This window comes from Malaclemys terrapin, chromosome 2 (assembly GCF_027887155.1).
Source record: "Malaclemys terrapin pileata isolate rMalTer1 chromosome 2, rMalTer1.hap1, whole genome shotgun sequence".
NCBI lineage: Eukaryota > Metazoa > Chordata > Testudines > Emydidae > Malaclemys > Malaclemys terrapin.
Genome location: NC_071506.1, coordinates 207606660 through 207627769, shown reverse-complemented (window position 1 = coordinate 207627769; position 21110 = coordinate 207606660). Strand labels below are relative to the sequence as shown.

The 21110-nt window shown below is 43.6% G+C and overlaps 2 protein-coding genes across 7 annotated transcripts in view; one reads left to right on the top strand and one right to left on the bottom strand.

Annotated features, from left to right (window-relative positions):
• FYCO1 (FYVE and coiled-coil domain autophagy adaptor 1) overlaps positions 1-21110 on the top strand; it is a 121039-nt gene that overhangs the window by 40969 nt on the left and 58960 nt on the right. The gene's annotated exons all lie outside the window — the stretch shown is intronic.
• On the bottom strand, positions 198-7460 carry CXCR6 (C-X-C motif chemokine receptor 6). Its single transcript, XM_054019647.1, has 2 exons — positions 7256-7460; positions 198-1715 (listed from the first exon to the last, which is right to left on the bottom strand). The coding sequence occupies exon 2, from the start codon at positions 1690-1692 to the stop codon at positions 661-663; it is 1032 nt and encodes a 343-aa protein (XP_053875622.1). The 5' UTR covers positions 1693-1715; positions 7256-7460; the 3' UTR covers positions 198-660.

Here is a 21110-nt window from a genome sequence, read left to right as displayed (position 1 = left end):
GGCAGAATCAAGTGTTTTATGCTTCGAGTTTTTTTGTTAGAGAGACTTGATATTTGTTTGAAGACAGATTATTATTCTGCTGTGACCACAGACATCTCACTCTGCCTTTAAAGGCAAACCGGGACTCGGAGGGATCAAAGAAAGGGAAAACACAGACAAAAACAAAAAAAGAATCACATGAAACCACAATGGGAAGATTGAGCATTTAAACAAATTACATTTTAATATAAAAAGTCAGGTTAGAAGTCACAACAAAGTACAACTTTTCTCTTAGCCTCTTTAAAACAAAGCTCTTAAATGTCTTTTCTGCTTACAAACATCACTCCTGGGAAACTAACTTGTGCAGAGGGCCGATACACTAGCTTTCCTTCGCTGCAACCCTGAGTTCAAACCCAGCCTTAGATCACACACAAAAGAGTTTGATGATCTCATCCTTAACCCTTTATGTATGCCCATCATAAAACTATTGCAGAGTTTCACCCAGTTACCAGTCTTTGCTCAGGAATAGCAGGAGTGCTACAATGTCAGAACTGAGATGCATTGAATGTGTTGGGAAGCTTACACGGAGCCTGCTTGTACTATATCAGTCTAATGTGACTGTTACATAAGCCCTTTCAGGAGCGTGAGTACAATTAACAAAGCTGAGACCCTCTGCGGTTTTTATAATGGATACATGCTTGTTGCTTCTACATTGGGTGAGGCAGTACAAGTTTTCGAGCCCTCCTCTTCAGTGGTTTGCCATTGCTTCACGATACCTTGGCGCTTAACACATCTGATGTTCTTAATGATTTTCTGGAAGTTCTTCCTGAACTTCACCCCAATAAAGAAATACAGAACGGGGTTGAGACAGCCATGGAGATAAGCAATTGCTTCTGTTATGACCACCGCAGAGTCGAAATTGTAGTCCAGGTTGAATTCCACATGTATATTGCGTATGAGTATCAATAAATTGTAGGGTAACTGAGTAAGAATGAACACCACTACTATAGAAAATATTATTTTTAAGGATTTGTGCTTTTGGAAACTCCTGGCATGAAATAAAGTTTTGATAATTATTGAGTAGCAGATAATCATGGTTAGCATGGGGATAAAGAATCCAAGGGTCATTTGGAGTACTTTAAAAACCAACTCTATGAGATGTGAAGGGTATATTGCATGACAGACTGACTTATCGTAGTTCGATTGTCTACTGTATTTAAATTGTGGCATTGCAAATGCTAGTGAAATCACCCAAACTAACATGCAGATGACTTTCCCCCAAACCATTCTTTTGGCTTGACACATGTGGGCTTTTGTGGCTTGGGCAATAGCAATAAACCTGTCAATAGTTATACAAGTGAGCGTTAACATTGAAGTGTACAGATTCAAAGTGTACAGGCCCCGTATAATTTTACACATCAAGGAGCCAAAAATCCACTCATGAGCAGCAGAATATGCCCAGAATGGCAAGGTGGAAAGGAAAAGCAAGTCTGCTGTAGCCAAGCTCACTAAAAATACATCCGTCAATGTCTTCAGTTTCTCACAGAAAATGTATATGATAAGGACCAAAGAATTTCCTATCAGCCCAAAGGCGAAAGCTAATGCATACATACAGGGCAGAAAGATTTTGCTGGCCTGGAGAAAATGTTCATTTTCATTGTAATCGTTGCACGTGAGGTTAAGGTCTGGGTAATAACATTCTGGAAGCTCCATGTAGTCTTCTTTTTAAAGGCTACCTGTAATCACACACATCCGAAATTATTTTCTCAACAAGTAAAACAATTATTATAACATATTTAGAGGAAGGGACAATGTTACTAAGCTGTTATCTAAAAGCAAAGAAATAATTGTTGTGGTGAAAACCAACATATATTTATTTGTCTGATAGAAATCACATTATCTTTGTGGTGTGGTATAATCTGAACACTGTTTGCTCCAGACAGAATAGCTGTTGAACCTGCATGTCCTGAAAGTAGATGCATCATTTTTAGCACAGATTTACACTGACTGGGACTGAGAGGTTTAATATTTCAAATGCCTCAAATTTCAGAGTAGTTTGGATCAGGACTTTGGTGTAGGCCAGGGGTCGGCAACGTTTGGCACGCAGCTCGCCAGGGTAGGCACCCTAGCGGGCCGGCCCAGTTTATTTACCTGTTGATGTGGCAGGTTCAGCCAATCACGGCCCCCACTGGTCACGGTTTGCCGTCCCAGGCCAATGGGGGCGGCCGGAAGCGGCGCGGGCGAGGGATGTGCTGGCCGCGGCTTCCCACCGCCCCCATTGCCCAGGATGGCGAACCGCGGCCAGTGGGGGCCACGATTGGCCGAACCTGCCGCGTCAGCAGGTAAATAAACTGGCCCGGCCCGCTAGGGTGCTTACCCTGGCGAGCCGCGTGCCAAACGTGCCGACCCCTGGTGTAGGCCCTTCTCTAAAATTAGGGTTTGAGTCCTACTGTGTTTGATGATGACATACCTCAGCACAAGAGTGTCAACCCCTGTTAGAAAGTGTCACTCAGATCCCCCTTCCTCCCCAACACTGATTGTGACAATGGACTGTACCATCTTGAATTCAGGGAAAGAAAACCCCTTTCATCTACCATTTGAGCTTTGATGGGGGACATCTCTTCCTTATCCTGATTTTAATGTATAGTTTTCAACCATATCCACAGTTTTCACATAAATGGCCACTTGTCCGTCAAATCCCAGCTACACCCATGCTATAGGTATCACTAGAGCCCTGCAAATCCACGGATATTTGCTTTATATCCGCGGGTATCTGCATCCGCAGAGGCGGATATCCGCAGATGATTTTTGCGGATGGTGGGTCGGATGTGGATACAATATTGTATCCGCGCAGAGCTCTGGTAATCACTTCTTCCAGAGCTGGTTAGATTGTGAGCTCTACAAGGCAGGCGGCCTGTCTTGCTATGTGTGTGGACATGGCATGCTGTGGCTACAACCAGGACACAAATAATAATAACAAATAAATCCCAACAGATTCCCAAATAAACTCTGCTGCTATTTTTCATGGGATCATATTATTAATTTGTGAATATTCAGATGTTTGCAAATTCTGATGGTTTAAGAGGTTTTAACGTGAATATTTTTTCACCCCAGAACTGCATTATTCATTATTTGCCATTTGTTTTTCCCCTGCTCAAAAGTTTTAGGCGTCCATTTAGAAAGCAGAAACAATAGCGTCTAGTTTTGGTGACCCATCACACAGCCCAAACAGTAGAACTATTCACGAAGTGAGATCCTACTCCACATGACTAAGAATAGAAGAATCTGGCCCCCACTGAGAGTAATATTCAGTGTGAATTTAGCTCTCTTCTCGGTTCATGAAACATTTGTGACTGATTTTCTGCAAATGTATTCATTATTCACACTAGAAAGTTTTGGCCCAAACAATTTGCAGCCTATGGTGTTTGTAAACAGTGCAGGTCAATTATTCCTGCCATGTGATTGGTCACTTGACATTGTTTCTTCTTCCTGAGTGGATGACTAAAACTTTTTCAAGTCAATTGTAAAGCCATTGTCAGATGCTCTCTTGAAACTCAAATGGCAGATTTCAATGAGAATACTCATGCAGCAAAGTATTTCTAAATATAAGTTAACATAAGATTAGCAGAATTCAACCTGGAATGATTTGATCTTCTGGATTTGTTCAAAGGCATCTATTATTTAAATAATAACATACAAACCATGTGATTAACTGGTGCTACCCATAAGCTTTGGATGTGTGTTGAGGCCAGAAAGCAAAGTCAAAAGGGTCTTCAGCCATTAGAGAAGTGTGGGGAATCCTTGTGTGACTTCTTGAAGAGTTATTGGCTTTTTATACAATGATTTATGTTATCCTTTCAAATTATGTATTTTTTAAATTTAATAATAACCCCCCCTCATAAAAGAGTTGTTACATATCCAGATATATTGGGACAGTGGGGAGGGGGATGATAATCAGCAAAATAAAATCATGGCCAACAAACCATGACAAATATATATTGAAACAAACTGATAAGCCTTATTTCAGGCACAGTTGATGATCCAGTTGATGTTTCAATACCCTCTCAAGGAAGAAAGTTTTTTTTTCCTGTGAGCTGAAGCAAAATAATGTATACATATTCAATGATATAATGTGACAACATAACGTATTGTAGGTAGCCACATTACAAATATTACAGTACCCTAATGTGGCTAAGGAAAGAGTCTCATTTGAAAGGTATTTTTCAACTGAAATGTCTCTGCTTTTGAAGGCTCAGAGCATTATTTTTAAGTTAAAGAATTTCTCTCTATACATGCCACAAGATAGAACATTGATCCTCTTTATAGCCTAAAATATTTAATGTCTAAAAACTCTTTTCTGCAATTAAGCTGTGTTTTTCTAAATTCTGATGACTTTGTGTTTTTTGGATAGGATAGTCAAAAGCGCTCAACACTGACCCAGTTCTGCTCCCATCTAAGTAAATGGGAGTTTTACTAGTGATTTAAGAGGAAGAAGAGTTGCACCAAATTTTGAAACACACACACATATATATGAGTGTGTGTTTCAAAATCTGGTCTTAATAATATAATAAAAATATGAATTAGGGCATAATTTCTCATATACACTTGGCAGATCTTGGCTCAAATTATTCTTGCTTCCCTCCATGTGCTGGATCCCCATTGACATCTGTAATCTGCACATATAGGGAGAACAGAATATTGGAGAAGAGATTTTAAGAAGATCTGAGAATTGCATTTGGCCTTTAGAAGGGCCATAAGTTCATGCATTTCCTAGTTAGTTAGTTTTGCTGAGGAGTATGAGTCATGATTCTGCATATAAATTGGATAATTAACATCATCAATCAGATAAGAAAGGATTAACTGAGGTAATCAATGGTGACCTTTAAATAATTTTTTAAAAATTGGTGATTTTGACTTTTGTAATGTCGAAAGAAGACCCGAAAGTCCCCTCTGCCCTTTCCGGCTCTTGTTCTCTGAAAGAAAAAAGACTCTCTTCTTTCTGCTTATTTTTACTCAGGGAGAACCCAGAATGACTCTGGCAACCACAAAAAAGAGCCCATGCCTGAGAATATGCTGATCTGACAAAACCAAACATTCACCTTGGGGCTGAGATCAAGCATGGAAAATTTCAGGCCCAAATCACTTTTTCCGAGGAATTTATGAGCTACTGAGAAAGGGAGGTGAAAAAAAGAAACCCACTTTGTAATCTTAACTAATGTGTTTCCCACCTGCTGGTGATGTAATATTAAGTTATTAAAGGTGGATGTTTTAAAAGTTAATACTTCATTATCATTACAGAAGAGAACAATGCCTGAAATACTGGGCCAGATCCTCGACTGGTATAAATTGGCGTAACTCCTCTGAAGTCAGAAGAGCTATCATGTTTAATACCCAACTGACTATCTGGCCCATTCAACCCACTAAAACTCAGATAAGTCAGTGGTTCTTTCTTTTCCCATGTGGTGGCAACTTATAAAAGAAAAAAGGATAAATAACTTGATTATTGAAAAGAAAGTTATGATTTATTCTTGATATATTTTCACAAATATATATGATAGAATTTTAATCAATAGCTCTTAAGTTGCATACTTTTAAAAAAAAATAGTACTTTTTACTCAATTAAGCTGTTATCCACAAGGCACATAGTCTCAAATATTGGAACTGCTACCTTTCATCAGACCATTGATCCAGCTGTACCAATTAAAAAAAAAAAAGTGATCCTGGCAGTAACCATCCTGGCAAGTGTAACCTCTATTCTTAGTGAGATAATGAAAGAAATATTAAGGGGGCAGTGGGGAGTTATTGAAAATCTTGAGGATAATGGAACTGTCCAGGAGCACTGTAGGTTTATAAATGAATGTGATTGTTTTTTGGGACAGATTTACAAAAGTACTGCATTAAGCAGATGTGATATATTTGGATTTTAAAAGTCTGGAAGCTTACTTAAAACTTGAATTCGAATTGGCTTGGATAGGAACAAATGATATGGACTGAAAATGATTGAAATACTGTAAGCTTTAAGTAGTGGTCAATGGCAGTGTAGTCCTCAGGGATCAATGGAGGGATCTGGTACATATTAATGAACTGGAAAAGGGAAGAAAAAATGCAGGGCCAGATCATATCACTCTGTTCTGTGCATGGAATAGACCTTCTGTGCATGGATCTCACCTCTCCTATCAAGAAAACAGGGTAAGTCATCTCCATTACCTCCACTTCTCACCACCATCTGGGACCCCTTGAAAATCCATGAACGGGGAAGTCTAATAGGTCTTTTTGATCTCTAACTTCTATTTTTCTAGTCCGCTATCCTGCTTCAGCAAAAGAAGTGGGGTGGAGGGAACCATAATACATCTGGCCAGTTGCTCAGTTCCTCCCTAGCAGGGATCCAGGAACAATAACACCATCCAGCTATTTAAATAGTTCTTACCCTGAAACAGAAAATGCTCAATGATTTTTCTGGTCAGGAATACTCTGAACTCAGTTGACCCTTTGGCATATAGGGGTGTAATTTTCACCCACTGATACCAGTGATGGATTAGCTGTATTCTTAAAGTATATACCCCCTGTGATTCTAGGGCGGGGCAGCTTTAAACTGCATCGGCATATTTTCTGGGTGCCTTGGCCACACAGTCTGGTTGGTCATTCTCATCCACTTCCTGACATGATCACTACATGTTTTCCAGCAGAGTGAGACTAAATTGTGCCTCATTCAGCATGGAAAAAAACCCCAACAAAACAAAAACAAAAAAATCCACCACCTGTTATGTGATCGATTTAAATACATATTTCCAATAAACATGCTTATTTGCCCCCATTATAAAGACCAAAATGACTCAACAGGGCTTTTTCTAGTACCCTGTTATTTCTGTGGCTTTAAAATCTCTCTCTCAAGCATAGTCATTACTACCAGGGGCTTTTGAGATCTGAACTATTACTGTGGTCACTATGATCAGATGAAGGTGTTTAGAAGGATGTTATTAAAAACACCTCCATCAAACATCTGTATCCAAAACATTTGTTTGATTCAAAGTGTTATTTAAAAAAACAACATTAGAATATATTTAAAAGGGATACCAAAGTTGAAATATTTTACACAGATTTGAAAGAACCTATCTGTTCTGATATAATTTCCATTTTAGAGCTAGGGGATGCCTCCAGAAGTAATATAATCTTTCGAACCAGTGGGTTTTTAAGAGACGTAAGATAGCCTATATTTTGTTCTACCCTCCATATATGTTCCTCTTCCAATTTGAAGTAAGAGAAAATAGTCACTTACTGGAAGACGCTGTATGGTGCTGGAGAGTGTTGTCACCTACGTTTCAAAGGAAGTCTGAAGACGGCAGTGACTCTACATATTTATCGTTTTATCCGTCTGCGATGTTTCCTGTTGGGGTTCTGGGTTTTTTTGTGTTGTTGTTTTTTTTACACCAAAAATAGCAGTTTATGACACTCCTGTTAAAATTACATTTTTATCTCCAAGTAGATCTTTCTCGGGTAAATGATATTGCCTAAAGTTGACTATACAATACATCTAAAAAGACTTGCTGAAAATATCTGACCTTCCAGGCCACAAATGCAAGTTCCACTGAAGATCAGGGATTCTTGCATATTGATTTTTTTTTTTAAATCATTTGCAGGACAGTTTCTCCCATTTCTTCCAGTTACCAATTTCCACCATCTGTACATAGTTCATGACAGTTAATCATAAGTATGCAATATTCCAAATTTCATGTGTGTTGGTTAGTTTTGAGTGGACATGCAGATCACATAGGAGTGTTCTTATTCTTTAGTTGGCACATTTAGATACTATGCTGATGCACGCTACAACTGGTTAAAAAAATGTTTTCCAATTTTTCATCAAAATTCAGCTGGGGAAGGAGAGGGGAAGACACATAATTTTCAATTAAATCTTCTGTGATAATTTCATCCCATTTTTTGACCATTTCTAATGGGCACTATAGAAAATGCTACAATAGTGTTATGCAGGAAGTTGCTAATGACAGCAAATGAGTCTTTGATCCTGAAACAGACACAGACCTTGTTAGTCAATGGGTATGCCAAGCCCTCCTTCAGGCCCAATGGAAGGAACCATTAAGCCTCCTTTATGTAATAAAGACAGCTGAAAACAGTGGAAGAGCTGCCCAAGGTACATGGCAGGACAGCAATAAGCCATGTGGGCTAAGGAGTTTCCCTAATTGTAAAGACAGGAACTAGACGTTTGAGTTTGCAGTCTTTCTTGGAGAAGGCTGAGAGAATCAGATATGAGAAGGACTCTGAGAGGAAGCAGATCAATGGAGCCTCTTGGGGCACATTCAGGGCCGGTGTAACCACTAGGTGAACTAGGCGGCCGCCTAGGGCAGCAAGATTTGGGGGCACCAAAAAGCGGTGCCCAAAAATTTTTTTTACACTCTTGCTTAGGGGCAGGTACCTGTCAGTCTCCAGCGCTTGGGCCACGCCAGCAGCCTCTTCACCTTGGAGTCTCCCCCGCTTGCCCGGGCGCCACTCCTCCTCTCAGGCTCCCCGGCCGCGGCCGCCCAAGATCATGCGGGCAGGGGCGCCGCCGTGGAGGAGACGCAAGGGGCCAGGCTTGGCTGGGGCCCTGCACCTGCCGGCTGAGAGCAGTGGGAACCGGGTGCTGCTCGGTGGGAGCCGGGCGGCCCGAGCCCAGGGTGGCGGCAGCCTCCACAGCAGCAGGGGCAGGCGGGGAGCATAGCCCGCCATGGGGTGGGAGAGGCCGCGCTGCTGCTGCTGCTGTTTTCTGGCCCTGCTGTGTGGCGCAGGAAAAGGACGGCTATATTGTGTACAATCTTCATAAATAAACAAGGTTCTACCAAGAGTATACCTGACTTGTGTCACAGTTCAGTGTGAGCCATACCTTTGACCTCCCTCTCCACCCCCCGGTACAATTTCAAATGATAGTCCCAGCAACTACACTTCTTTCAGGGTGGAATCCCATGATTCAACCCACTTCCAGACTTTTCAGCAGCCTTGTTTAACTATTATGTTTCCTTAGCAGGACCAACTGGGTTTGGTACCTGTTTGAGACCTCCCTTCAGGAGATAAGATCAGTATGAAAATACAGTGTGACTCAGAACAGCTGCCTCAGAACAAAGCATTATTTATTTATCCATTGGAACATAGCAACCAGAGAAAAGGGGTTAAAACAACAAAAGACCTACATGCATATTGTCTTCTTCTTTGAGTAGTGTCCCTATAGGTGCTCCACTGTAAGCGTCCCTTACGGGTGCTGTAGGTGTGTGTGTGTCCCCACACTGTCAATCAGAGAATTTCAATAACAATCCATCCCGCCTACACCTGCATGGCTCTTCTCCAGCTAGGAGACCAGCCAGCATGTGCAGGCATTCCCTCCTCAGTTCCTTGTCAACCACCCTAGGCTAGAGCTGGAGCTAAGAACTGGCCATTCACAGATCATTAACTCCCTTAGTTTTGCAAATTTTTGCTTCTCTTGAAGCCTCTTTTCTTTTATTATTTATTTGTTTTAAGCCGGCAGTGCTGGGGGGAGGAGGGGAGGAGAAAAAGGAAAGAAGAAAATACTAGAAAAGGTTTGCCTCCTGCAAACCTAGTGGGGAGACCCCCTTAGACAAGGGTATGCCTGGCTCCCCAGGCTTCAAAAAGTGTCTTAGCTGCAAAGATTCCATCCCAGTAAGAGATGGACATTCACAGTGTATTCGCTGCCTCAGGGAAAGTACAATCCACAAAAGTGTGATTGGTGCCAGCAGTTAAAACCAAAGTCCAGGAAGGACAGAGAGTTAAGGCAAAAACTCCTGCTCATGGGCTCAGCCCTGCAACCCCTGGAGTCCCGGTGTGAGAATTATCACCACAACCTTTTATGTTGAAAGCAGGTGATCCCAAAGAGATGAGCCACTCACTAAAGACCTCTAAGAAAAGTCTGTGAGGCCCTCTAGCGAGCCCAGATCAAGCCGGAAACAATCTGTGGCTCCTTCAGTATCTTTGGTACTGATGGTGCCAAAGCTGCCTAGAGTCGGTACCCAGCGCACGCATGGTATCAAGCCAACAAAGCCAGTCAGCCACCCAAACACGCGATGCTCACGGGCGAGGAGTTCCGGTACAGTGGGGGCATGAGAAACATAGATGTTCCACCCCAGGGAAGGCTACATTGACTAGGTGGTCGGCAGCGGCACCAACCTCGGTGCGCCTGGCACCAATGGACCCCTCAGCACTGACAGCTATCGGCACCGATACCAGTACCACCTGCACCAACAGACTACAGGTGCGCATCAGATCTCTCAGTCTCTGATGCATCGGTCTCGCCCTTTCTCGTTACCGGGGCTCCAGTACCAAGCTCACCGGGAGTAGTGGACACAATGGCATCCCTATGCCATGCCCCGCCTCTCTCCTCTTCAGACTCTGGGAGTGAGAGGACTTGGGTTCTGCTTGTTCCACCCACCATACGGGTCGCAATCTCACCATGGGCACCAAGCATACTAGCTCGGCCCTCAACCTCCATGGTTTGGGCAGCCATAGTGTCAGCTGCCAGCACACTACCCACAATGGCCGTACTGGGACCTCTGGAAAAACCCAGTGGCAACAAGCCCCCTGGCGAGGTATATCGGCAGACAAGGAGGCAACCTCCTTCACCAGCACCTTCAAAGGTGTCGGACCCTCCTGAGCTATTGGGGGAAGGAATGGAAACAAAAGCAGAAAAAGGGGATGTTTCTCCAGCTCATCACCTACTGAGGCGGTGATGCCCCCTTCCCACGCCCCCGTTGGCGGATGACTTTAAATCATTCCAGGACCTAGCCCAAAGAGTCGCTGAAGCCCAGCAAGTGCAGCTGCATGAAGTAACTGAACCCCATTGTAAACTGGTGGGCATTCTCCACTCTTCGACCTCTACCAAATTGTCCTTCCCAGTTAACAAGGTGCTCCTAGACCCTGCTAGGGTCATATGGCAGACCCCTGCATCTGTCCCGCCAACATGCAAATGGGTGGACAAAAAGTACTAAGTGCCAGTAAAGGGCACAGAATTTTTGTTTTCCAACTGTCTTCAAATTCCATCATTGTGGATGCAGTTAATTCTAGGGGTCACCAGTGCCAACTTAAATCCACCCCCTATGACCATGATGGGAAGTGCTTGGACCTGTTTGGCAGGACAGCCTATTCTTCAGCCACCCTTCAGTTCCAGGTAGCAAATTACCAGGCCTTGTTGGCCAAGTGTGACTATCAGAACTATGCAAAGTTAAATTCCTTTATTGACCAACTCCCAGATGCTTACAAGGACCAGTTCATGGCTATCATTAATGAGGCCATGGACAGCTGGTGGCAAAAAAATCTCTCCAATACACACTGGACACAGCAGCACACTCAGTTTCCACAGCTGTGGTTCTAGGAGGTTCTCTTGGCTCCATTTGTCTGGCTTCTCTAAGAAGGTCCAACCTACAGTAGAGGACCTCCCCTTTTGAGGGAATGAAGTTGTTCACCGAGAAGACAGATGCGCCTCTTCACACGTTAAACGATTCTTGGGTGACTCTTCAGTCCCTGGGGATATACACACCAGCCTACAAGAGGAAATATAGCCCTCAGCCACAGTTCAAGTCCCGGTCATCACAGTAAACATCTCAATACCAATTGAAGAGATTGTACGAGCCGCAGAAAAAGAAATACAGATTCTCTAAGCATAAACAATCGGGGCCACAACAGTCTTCGTCTCAACTCTCAACTTCAAAGCGACAGTTTTAATGGGTTGGTTGAGGTGCTCGTAGAACACTCTTCTTGTCACCACATTCTGGGAAAGCCCACTCCTCCTTTTGGAGACCGCCTTTCTCCATTCCACAGCACCTGGGAACAGATAACCTCCAACAAGTAGGTGCTGGAAATCATCTGGAGTTGATATGCCATCCACTTCTCCTCCCTTCCACCTCTCAAACACCCTTCCCCATCCCTCTTCAGGAACCCTTCTCATGAAAATCTGCTACATTACACCAAGGAGATGGTTCATCTCTTAAGAGCTATAGATCCCATGCCCATACATTTCAGGGGCAAAGGTTTTAACTCTTGTTACTTCCTGATACCGAAGAAAATGGGAGGCTGGAGACCCACACTGGACCTCAGAAAGCTCAACAGATATGTGAAAACACAGAAATTAAAGATGGTCACTCTATCAACGATCATCCCGACTTTAGAAGAAGAAGCCTGATTCTCAGCCCTCAACCTGCAAGATGCTTTCACGTCTCCATCATATTGAGGCACAGGTGTTACCTCAGATTCACACTGGGCCAGGACCACTACCAGTACAGAATACTCCATTTTGGCATTTCATTGGCCCCCACGGTATTCTCTACGGTCCTTTTGGTAGTGGTGGCCCACCTACGCTCTCAAGATATCATGATTTTTCCTTACCTGGACAATTGCCTTCTCAGGGCATGATCCTTCATGGAGGCCAACGAGACACTCAAGCCACACATCATCTGTTTTTGAGTCTGAACCTACAGATCAACGAACAAAAATAGACCTCAACACCAGTTCAAAGGCTAGAGTTCATAGGCGCCAACCTCAACTCTATTCAGGCAAGGGCACTCCTGCCACATTATGGATTTCTCAGTCTCTCATTGTTGATAGAGACAGTACAATCCAGCCCTCAAATCTTGGCTAGTCATTGCCTTCAACTTCTGGGGCACATGGCCATGGGTATTTCAGTCATTGCTTATGCCAGGTTACACATGAGATGCCTCCAAGCATGATTTGGTTCAGTGTACAGACCAAACAGACAATAAAAAGAAGCTCCTATCGGTGCCCTCTAGAGTCAAACAATCCTTAGACTGGTGGAAGGACCCAGTGAATGTTTGCACGGGGATCCCATTTGCTTAGTCTTCCCCATCCCTTCCCCTGACCACTGACGCAGCCCTCATGGGTTGGGGAGCTCATCTCAATGGTCGCACAGTGCAGGGCAAATAGTCTCCATTAGAGACATGCCTCCACATCAACCTGCTTGAGCTCTGAGCAGTACGAAATGCGTGCGCTCACTTCCTCCTACTGATCAGACACACAAACGAAGGTCATGATGGACAACGTGGCCTGCATGTACTATATAAACTGGCAGGGAGGTGCCAAGTCTCATTTCCTGTGCACAGAAGCATGGAAATTATGGAACTGGTGCATCTCCCACAACATCCTAATATCAGCAGTCTACCTACCAGGAGTACACAACACCATAGCCGACAGTCTCAGCCGCAAATTCCCGTTCAACCATAAATGGGAAATAGAGCTGACGACTCTACATGGCATATTCTAGCAATTGAGGACACAGGTAATAGATTTATTTGTTACTTACCAGAAAAAGAAATGTCTGCGGTACTGCTCCAGAGCAGGGATTGTATGTCACTCCAAGGGAGACGTTCTCCTCCTTCCTTGGGACAAGGGCTTTCCTTACGCCTTTCCCTGTTCCCTCTATTGCTGAAGGTCCTCTTGAAGATAAAAAGAGAAAAAGCAAGCACCATTCTGATTGCCCCCACCTGACACAGACAGACGTGCCCCCACCTGGCCCAGACAGATGTGGTACCCAGTCACAGATAGCTTTATGTCCACCGATGACCCTGCCAATCACGCCCTACCTCCTGTCACAGAACGAGGGTCACACCTCCACCCGAGTCTCCAGGTTCTGCATCTCAAAGCCTGGCTTCTTCATGTGTTCCAGCACATAGCAGCATCTTGTTCTGAGAAGGTACAAGAAGTACTATTGCACAGTAGAAAGGATGCTACTTGTCACACATAACTACAGAAATGGAAGAGATTCCAGATATGGTGCCAGCCCATGGGTGTCACCCCTGATTCAGCCAACCTACTGGTGGTCCTTGACTACCTGTTATCCTTAAAGAAGCTGGGTATCTCTGTTAGCTCGCTGAAGGTTCACTTGACATCAATCACAACCTTCCACCAGCAGGTGGAAGGCCATTCAATCTTCTCCCACCCAACTATGAAGAGGCTCCTTAAAGAAAACCTCTTCCCATGACCCAGGGCTTCCACTACACAACTCAACCTACTGTTAAAGGGCCTAACTAGACCACTATTTGAACCCTTGGCCACTTGTTTGTTAATTTGCTTTTCCATGAAGATGGCATTCCTCATTGCCATTACCTCTGCCAGAAGGATAGGGGATATAGCTGCCTTGATGGCACATTCCCCATTTACTGTGTTCTTCCCTGGCAAGGTCACACTCAGACCACATCCAGAGTTCACTCCAAAAGTGACTTCTACATTTCACATGAATCAACTTATTCAGCTCCCAACATTTTATCCAAAACTTCGTATGGATAATTGAGAGGTCATCCTCCATATGCTAGATGAGAGAAGAGACTTTTATTTGGACAGGACAGAGTTCTTTAGAAAATCTCCAAGACACTTCCTGTCCATTGTGGATAGATCGAAGGGTGCAGCGATCTCAGCTCAGTGACTCTGCCAGTGGGCCTCTGGCTGTATTAAATTCTGCTATCAATTGTGGGGGTAACCCCCCCATCCTCAATACACATGCATTCCACTAGGTCAGTTTCCTTCTCGATTGCCTTTTCCAATCTAGGTGGGCATCTGCACATAACTTTGCAGATCACTATGTCATACTGGGGGATTCGGCTTCAGACGCTCAATTCGGGGCTTCAGTACTGTCATCTATATCAGACACGACTCTGAAGTTCCAGCCTCCAGCAGTGGGAGCTGCTCGGGAGTCACCTACAGTGAAGCACTCACAGGGACACTACTCGAAGAAGTTACTCACCCTGTGCAGTAATGATGGTTCTTCAAGATGTGTGTCCCTATGGATGCTCCATGACCCACCCACCTCCCCTCTGTTTCAGAGTTCCACTATTGACTCTGCCGTAGAGAAGGAACTGAGGCGGGAATGCCTGGGCATGCCGGCTGGGCTCCTGGCTGGAGGGGAGCCGTGCATGTGCAGGTGGGATGGACTACTATTGAAATTCTCTGATCGAGAGAACGGAGGCGCGCACAGACCTACAGTGGAGCACCTATAAGGATACTTACAGTGGAGCACCCATAGGGACAGATATCTAAAAGAACCAGCATTACTGCACAAGGTGAGTAACTTCTTTCCTAAAGCTTAGCATTTCCCTTGAGGTAGGTAGGTCCCACTTATCCCACGTACCCCCCTGCTTCAGGTTTCCATCTGCTTATGTACAGACCCTGCCCCTCTTTCTTTGCTTCTGGGGATGCTCTTTTAACAGTTCTCAAGTTCTTTAAGATTTTCTTCCCCTCTCCGAAACTGAGAGATTGCTATGCTCTTCTAGAGACCAGACTTCAAAGGTTTTGACCGCTGTACTGTCAGTTGAGCACCAGTGATCAGGCTATCTAAACCACTCGACTTTGATTCTGCAAATATGGATAAACCACTTAAGACTGTTTGAACTCCTCATTAATCTTTGGCAAGCAACACCCTAACCATCTAACAGAGTCCTGTAATATTCATAAAAACAATACAGGTATCTCTCACCTTCTTCACAAGTTGTTTCATCAATTTCTCCTCCTAATGGAAACAGTTTTACAAGGCCCCAAATATTGACTAACACTCAGACAAAAAGGGGCAACAATAGATTGATGAATACACATAAATCTTAGAGTCAGGTTTCTGGTACAAATAGTTGCATTTTGAAGCTCAAATACTTTTTTCATTAATACCAAGTGTAACAGTCAGATCTCGTTCAGATTAGATAAAACGGTGTATATATTTGAAGGTACAGCAAAAAAAGCAGAAAACAAAATTTTTTAAACAATAACTGCTTAATGGGACATCCGCGGAAAGATCGTTCAAGCTAATTTATCAACTTAGCTACATGAATAGGCCAATTAACCTGATTCAAACCAGGTCTGAAACCTGCTTGCTATCTAACAGCCAAAGATCTCTCTCCCTGAGATCGCGTGTGTGGGGGTGTGCTTCCCCTGGGAGGAAATATTTCCCCACACCGCTGTTGGCCCTATTTCATGTATGAGGTACCATGCCTCTGGGATTCCTTAGGGAACCCATTCCTGAGTGACTTGTGATAAATCCTTTTACAAGTGGAAAACACACTATTAACAATATCAAAACATCTACTGTTCTATCAAAAACAAAGGGCAATTCACCACTCTGCACAGTTTCAGTCACTGTCTAGATAAATCATGATTGTAATCTGTTTTCTCCTTTGACTCGTGAATCACATTTCCACAAATCACCTTTGATCATCTACTCTAAGAAGCATCTCAGCAAAAACAGCATGGAAATTGCTGACTGCTCAATGTTATCTGCTATAGTCTAGTGACTGTCCTCTGTCGGTTTGTCTGTATGGTACTGAAGTGTGACTGAATGGCTGCTGAACCTCAGGACCTCCACTGAAAATAAGATGTGTGTCCATGAAGCTGTCCCAGTAAGAAAAAAATTAATATTATTGTATTGATACAGTAGCATTGATCAATTCACAGAGTGTTTAGTCTTGCTGTCATTAATACCTTCATGCTAGGAATTGTGCTCTTTATTCAATGAACGAATGAACGAACAGCTTACTGAAGGATTGTGGCTTTAAGCCACTGTCCATGTTGTCAGTGTTGAGCGACAGTGGCACACTGGCAGCTACTCCCTCCTGCAAGTTCTTGGCTCTGCAATGGTTCATGACCTCTGGGCTAAAGTTTTAATGCTGCTAGAAGCTGACAGCTCTAATCATTCTCCAGTGGACCCAATCAAACACAAGGGTCCTCCTTGGCCTCATTGCTCACTGCATAGAGAACGATTGTAATAAACAAATGTCCTGAACCATCAGCAAGGCCCCTTGTCTTAGGAGCCTACATTTTGTACCACTGCCTTTTACCCCACAAAATCCACTTTCCATTACAGCCCGTCATCAGAATAATGAACCATACTTTGCATTTATAGAATACTTCACGGGCCAGGTCCAGTATAAGTTTCACCTCCCTGTGCCAGGCTAGCCCCATGTGCTGGAGGAGGACTTCAGCCCACATTGCTACTGTCTGCCCTCCATCAGGGTTTCAGGGTTAGAGGGCAGCTTTGAAATCTGCCAGCATTTCCATAGGAAACCCATGCACAAGGGCTGCTGAGGAGATGTTCTGAATCTGTATATTCCCCAACTACCCTGGCCTCACCATTCTCTGGCCAGTGACAAATGCTTTTTAGGCTGTGCTGTTGTGTCATCAACACAATCTGCCTCCCCCCCAGCAAATGTTCTGTCTCTGGGGCTTTATTCATGGGAACAAACTGACTTCTGGCCTAGGCAGGATTTAACCCTGCACCTTCAAAACACAGTTCAGAGCCTGAGTTCAGACTAGAACCCCAAAGTTGCTTATTTGAAACTCTTCACTGCTTCTCTGAACCTCCAGTACACAATATTTGGTTGGAAATGAAGCTTGAACGGGCTTTGTTCCTCCTTCAAATCCCTCCTTAAAACTTTCCTTTGCCATGGTGTCTACAAAAAACTTGGCAATGTTTTCGCAGCTGATATGCTGAGACTACTGCCTATCAAGCTGACTAGGATTGTATCTTTGTTTCTTTGTGCTTCCCCATCTGCCTGTATCCACTTGTTGCTTCTTGTCTTATACTTTGATTGTAAACTCTTTGGGGCAGGAACCATTTTTTGTTCTGTGTCTGGACAGCACCTAGTACAATGGTGTCCTGGTCCAAGACTTGAGCTCCCAGGCACTGCCACATACAAATAATAACTAATAATTGAGGCCCTACTTCATTTGTGATATTGCAGAAATGGTGGATCCCGCAATATTAGGCTTCCACTGAAATTTTTATTTTAATTAGCTTACTTTGCACAGTCTACAATTTTGCATATATTTTGAGTATGCAATTAGTACTGCACTAACATTCAGAGCCTATAAAATGTAAAAAGCTTAAGTGACTGGACTTGATTTCTACAGCAGTTGTGTTATAGCGTGACCAGATGTCCCGATTTTATAGGGACAGTCCTGATTTTTGGGTCTTTTTCTTATATAGGCTCCTATTATCCCCCACCCCCTGTCCTGATTTTTCACATTTGCTGTCTGGTCACCCTATTGTGTTAAGACTTTTAGTCTTCTGAATTTTATATTGTACCAGTCAGGTTTTTTTTTTTAAATGAATGTAATATAGTTGTTGCATAATGTCTGGTTATCAAAAAAATTAACATAATACTTGAGTGTTTATATTGTTCCAGCCAGGGATGCCAGAATGGGGGGGCCATGGCCCTCCCACTCTCTGGTCAGGTGGAGGGTCTGCGGCTCCCTGGCCTGGCTCTGGCTTTTGGCTTGGCCAGGGTCAGGACCTCAGGGGGAAGAGAAGAGGCAAGGGAGGGGCCATGGAGGGAGCAGGGTACCCTGCACTCCCCCACTTTTGGGATGGCTCTACCACCCCTGCCAGCAAATTTTTCTTAAACAAATAGGTCTGCTCTGGCTTTTCCAAATTAACACTATTAATAAAGGTCCATTATTACTTTCCCGTGATTTTCTATGTCTTGTCCACAACTCAGCCGCAATTATTTGAAGATCATACCACTATTCAAGTAGGGCCTTACTAATAATAATCATGTCAGGTAAATTCCCTTTGGACAAGAAATTCTGTGAGTTCGACTGGGAGTATTTCATAGCTTCTTCTTCCAGATGGAAGCTCAGATGTTTGTGAAAATGGAAAATGATGTGGGGGGGGGAGTTAGACAAGCAAGTTTTATTCAACTTTGGCTTCTGAAATTAGCAAAAACTCAGTTGTTTCCTATTTTGTTCAACTGGGGCACTAAAATGCTATCATAATATTTCTAGTTTAATTTCGGGGGTGGTTGTGAAAAATATTTTCCATTCTTTAGTTTTTTATTCTTCTTAGTCATGTCACTTGATCCATTCTGCTTTTAAAAGAAAGAAAAGCAAAACAATCTGAACACTCTTATATGGCTGAGAACGAGTTATGTGCATCATGAAAACGGTAGGAACAACCTTGCTCAATGAGCGATGGACTGCCACCTAGTGAGGTTAGATAAATATACAGAATTATGTTCTGTAAATTAATGGAACACCACTGACCTCTATAGGCCACATTCTTCACTGGTATAACTCTGGTGTTCTCAATGGAGTGCTACCAGCGATGAATTTGGACAATTGGCTTCAGTGGAGTAGCATCACAGTAACTGAGGTGAGAAGTTGACCAATGAGTGACAAATATAGTGGGAAAGGTGTCAAGTCAGGTGTAAGCTGTCAGAAAATGAGTAAACATGGCATAGTGTACCTGGCACTGATTTGATGCTCAGAGGGTGGGCAGAGTTAGTTGCACTTACCAGTTAAATTGCATAGCAAGTTGAGGAGAGGGCCAAGTGAGACAGTGTACAAAGCCAGCAGCCACAAATAGCAAGGACCTCAACGGAATAGTAAAAAGTGTGTGTTTGGTCAGGGGATGGAACATGCCATCACATGTTGCCCCCGTGGTTTAATTTATAGTCCAAGAGGCCAGTAAAGAGTGTGGGATTAATGGATTCATTAGGGAACTTTAATCCCATGGCACAAATCCTGACAGCAGAGTCTGAGCCACTTACAGCAAAGCCAAAAGAATGATTTTTGCTGTGGCAAATTGTTTAAGGATGTCTATGCTGTATAACTAGAAGTAACGGGAGGAGCCTGAGCAAAGGAAAACTTAAGCTGAGTAAAATGGAAAATAGCCTAGAAGGAGGTGGTGGAAGCCACATTCCTTGATCTCATTAAAACTGGACTGGGCAAAGTATTATAGAATATATTGTAGGGAAAAGTGTTACATTGGCTGAGAGCTGGACTAGCCGACCTAATAGATCTTTTCCATCTCTAATTTACTTAGCCACAGCTTTGGAGGGGGCAGCAGTAGGCCAAGGAACTACAGGAAAAGATGAATCATAATTCTACAGTTGACAAGCTGTCATAACTATAAAGGGAAGGGTAACAGCTGTCCTGTGTACAGTACTATAAAATCCCTCCTGGCCAGAGACTCCAAAATCCTTTTCCCTGTAAAGGGTTAAGAAGCTCAGGTAACCTGGCTGGCATCTGACCTAAAGGACCAATAAGGGGACAAGATACTTTCAAATCTTGGGGGTGGGGGGGGAGGCTTTTGTTTGTGTTCTTTGTTTGGTTGTGTGTTCGTTCTCGGGACTGAGAGGGACCAGACATCAATCCAGGTTCTCCACATCTTTCTAAACAAGTCTCTCCTATTTCAAACTTGTAAGTAAATAGCCAGGCAAGGCGTGTTAGTTTTCCTTTGTTTTCTCAACTTGTAAATGTACCTTTTACTAGAGTGTTTATCTTTGTTTGCTGTACTTTGAACCTAAGACTAGAGGGGAGTCCTCTGAGCTCTTTAAGTTTGATTACCCTGTAAGGTTAATTTCCATACTGATTTTACAGAGATGATTTTTACCTTTTTCTTTAATTAAAAGCCTTTTTTTTTAAGAACCTGACTGATTTTTCCTTGTTTTTAAGATCCAAGGGGTTTGGATCTTGATTCACCAGGAGGTGGGAGGAAGGAGGGGGGATGGTTAATTTCTCCTTGTTTTAAGATCCAAGGGGTTTGGATCTGTATTCACCAGGGAATTGGTGAAAGGTTTCTCTGGGCTTCCCAGGGAGGGAATCTAATTGGGAAATGGTGGCAGCGGAACCAGAGCTAAGCTGGTAGTTAAGCTTAGAAGTTTTCATGCAGGCCCCTACATTTGTACCCTAAAGTTCAAAGTGGGGATCCAGCCTTGACACAAGCCATTATGAGTTAATGTAACTTGCTTGTATAATGCATGCTGTTTGTAACACACTGGGGTGTCGGTGTGACCTACTGGTTGGAACAGGAGTCTGGGCTAGTGATTGGAGAAGAATCAGAAAGCAGAACCAGAGGTGTGGTCAGGGGACAAGCCAGTGATCAGATCCAGGAATCAGGAGTTCTGAGGAAGGCAGGGACTAGGGCAGGACCAGGAACAGGCACTGGTTAGAACAAGGGCTGGTACAAGAAGCAGGTCTGGCACAGCTGCAGGCATGGAACGCATTGAGCAGACACTGTGCTGCTGTTGCTATCAAGCTTAAATAGGGATCTGTTGGCTCTTCTATCCAATCAGGGAGCACAGTCACTTAGTGATGGTTCATTGGGCCCAACCAAGCTCATTGGGTTGCTAGACGACCGTGCAAGG

Excerpts from the sequence above, each read along its gene's own strand:
- CXCR6 (XM_054019647.1), bottom strand. The coding sequence starts at position 1,692 with ATGGAGCTTCCAGAATGTTATTACCCAGACCTTAACCTCACGTGCAAC.